At 56.7% G+C, this 2,498-nt stretch overlaps 1 protein-coding gene across 1 annotated transcript; it reads left to right on the top strand.

Moving 5' to 3' along the window:
- Window positions 1–639: 639 nt before the first annotated feature.
- On the top strand, window positions 640–2,388 carry EMH_0077930 (uncharacterized protein; the record flags this gene model as incomplete). The annotated part of the gene is made up of 4 exons (XM_013499927.1): window positions 640–856; window positions 1,074–1,511; window positions 1,700–2,103; window positions 2,215–2,388. The coding sequence occupies 4 exons, from the start codon at window positions 640–642 to the stop codon at window positions 2,386–2,388; spliced, it is 1,233 nt and encodes a 410-aa protein (XP_013355381.1).
- Between the last annotated feature and the right edge of the window lie 110 nt (window positions 2,389–2,498).

The raw sequence follows: 2,498 nt of genomic DNA, 5'->3' as shown, positions 1-2,498 counted from the left end.
GATTACAGCTTGCTGCTGCAGGACAACCAATAGGGATCACACCCTCACGTACGCAACAATCCAGCAGCAGTTGCAGTTGCAGTGGTAGCAGCAGCAGCAGTTGCAGTGGCAGCAGCAGCAGCAGCAGTTGCAGTGGCAGCAGCTGCAGCAGCAGTAGCGCGCAGCAACTCCAAGGAAACGCAAAAAAGCAGCAACAGCAGCAGCAGCAGCAGCACGAGCAGCAGACCCCAGACAGCAGCATATACGGTGAAGCAGCAACCCTCATCACTATCAGCAGCAGCAGCAACAGCAGCAACAGCAGCAACAGCAGCAGCAGCAGCAGCAGCAGCAGATGTACATACCAAGGGCATCAATGTGTCTAGCGTATCTCTGTATGTTGCTGCTAGTAGGGTGTTGAGAGCAGCAGCAGCAGCAGCAGCAGCATCAGCAGAAGGATCAGCAAGTGCTACGGGTAGCAGCAGCTGCAGCAGCAGCTGGATGCTGCTTTGTAGCTCTTGCTGCGTCCTGCAGCAGCAGACAAGCAGCAGCAAGCAGCAGCAGATCTCTCTCTTCTTTCTGTTTGCTGCTGCTGCTTCTGTTGCATGCATGAAGGCCTTGTTGCACCGCAGCTGCTGCGGCAGCAGAAACAGCTCTGCTGTTATGGGATCGTCAGGGGAACGATCCCCAGCAGCAGCAGCAGCAGCATCTGCTGCTGCTGCTGCTGCTGCTGCTGCTGTATGGCCGTTGACTGATGCTGGGCTACGGGGCTTCGCTGCGCCGCTGCTGCCGCTGCTGCTGCTGCTGCTGCTGCTGCTGCTGTTGCTGGGTTTATACTGCAGCAGCTGCAGCCGCCCTGAAGCAGAGACCTCACACACGGGTGCTGCTGCCTTGAGTTGCTGCTGCAGCAGCTCCAGCAGCAAGTCCAATCCCTCTGTGTCTAGCCGCAGCAGCAGCTTTGCTGCTGCACGAAAGCACTCCTCAGCAATGAACCCATCGTTTTCTGCTGCAGCACCTGAGAAAGAAAACAGCAGCAAGCAGCAGCACATCAACAGCTGCTACTGCTGCTGCTGCTGCTGCTGCTGTTGTGGTGCGAGGGCAGCAGCAGCAGCAGCGAAACAGAAACAGCAGCAAATGTATTACGAACAGCAGCAACAGCAGTAGTAACAGCAGCAACTCATATAACAGCAGCAACTGCATTAGTAGCAGCAGCAGAGCAGAAACAGCAGCAGCAACAGCAACTCTATTAGCAGCAACCGCAACACCAGCAGCAGCACCAACACCAGCAGCAGCACCAACACCAGCAGCAGCACCAACACCAGCAGCAGCACGAACACCAGCAGCAGCACCAAATCAGCAGCAGCAGCAACTCCAGCAGCAGCACCGACACCAGCAGCAACTCCAGCAGCAGCACCGACACCAGCAGCAACACCAGCAGCAGCAGCAGCAGCAGCAGCAGCAGCAGCAGCTGACGGGGTTGCAGCAGGCCTGCAATGAGGGCCTCAACGAGGCGGGTGATGTGGCGGGCGAGTCTGGTGGGCTCAACAGCAGCAGCAGCAGCAATAAGAGAAGCAGTTGCTGCGTCTTGCTGCTGCACTGCTGCTTGCTGCAGCAGCTGCGGCAGCACTGCATGCGGCTGCTCCCGCAGCAGCAACTCGAATCCTTGAAGCTGTGCTGCTCTTCCTGCTGCTGCTGCTGCTGCTGCTTCTTCTCTTGTCTGCAGCGGCTGCTGCAGCAGCTGCTGCAGCAATGGAGGCACCAATCTATTCGTTGCTTCTTGCCCGAGTGTATCTAAACAAACAGCAGCAGCAGCAGCAGCAGCCTGCTGCACTGCTGCATCTTTGTCCTGCAGCGCCTGCCGCAGCAGCAGCAGCAGCTTATCCATCTCAGCAGCAAGAGCAGCACGGGGGCCGCTGCGGAACGTCTCCAGCAACCCCAGACAAACCCCGCGACGCACAGAGGGATCGGGGGAACGCAGAGACTGCAGCAGCAGCAGCAGCAGCAGCAGCAGCACAAGCAGCAGCAGCAGCAGCAGCAGCACAAGCAGCAGCAGCAGCAGCAGCAGCAGCAGTGCAAGAAGCAGCAGCAGAAACGAGAAAAGAGGAATTTCAGGAGAAGCAGAGGGAGGTTATATAAGACACACACAAAGACAGAAGCAAACTTATATATCAACAGCAGCAGCAGCAGCAGCAGCAGCAGCAGCAGCAACAGCTAATGCTGCTGCTGCTGCACAGGCAGCAACCGCAACTGCAGCAGCAAAAGCAACGACAGCAGCAACAGCATCAGCAACAGCAGCAGCGTCATAATCATCATCAACGCCATCACCACCAACAGCAGCAGCAGCAGCAGCAGCAGCAACAACAGCAGCAACAACAGCAAGAACAACAGCAGCAGCAGCAACAACAGCCGTAGCAGCAGCTGCTGCTGCAGCAACAAAAAGAACAACAACAGCAGCAACAACAACAGCAACAACAACAACAACAGCAGCAACAACATCAACAGCAACAACAACATCAACAGCA

The sequence above is a fragment of the Eimeria mitis genome, genomic scaffold (assembly GCF_000499745.2).
Source record: "Eimeria mitis Houghton genomic scaffold, Emh_scaff4822, whole genome shotgun sequence".
NCBI classification, from domain to species: Eukaryota; Apicomplexa; class Conoidasida; order Eucoccidiorida; family Eimeriidae; genus Eimeria; species Eimeria mitis.
The sequence above is the reverse complement of the archived record's forward strand: the minus strand, read 5'-3'. Positions and strand labels throughout refer to the sequence as shown.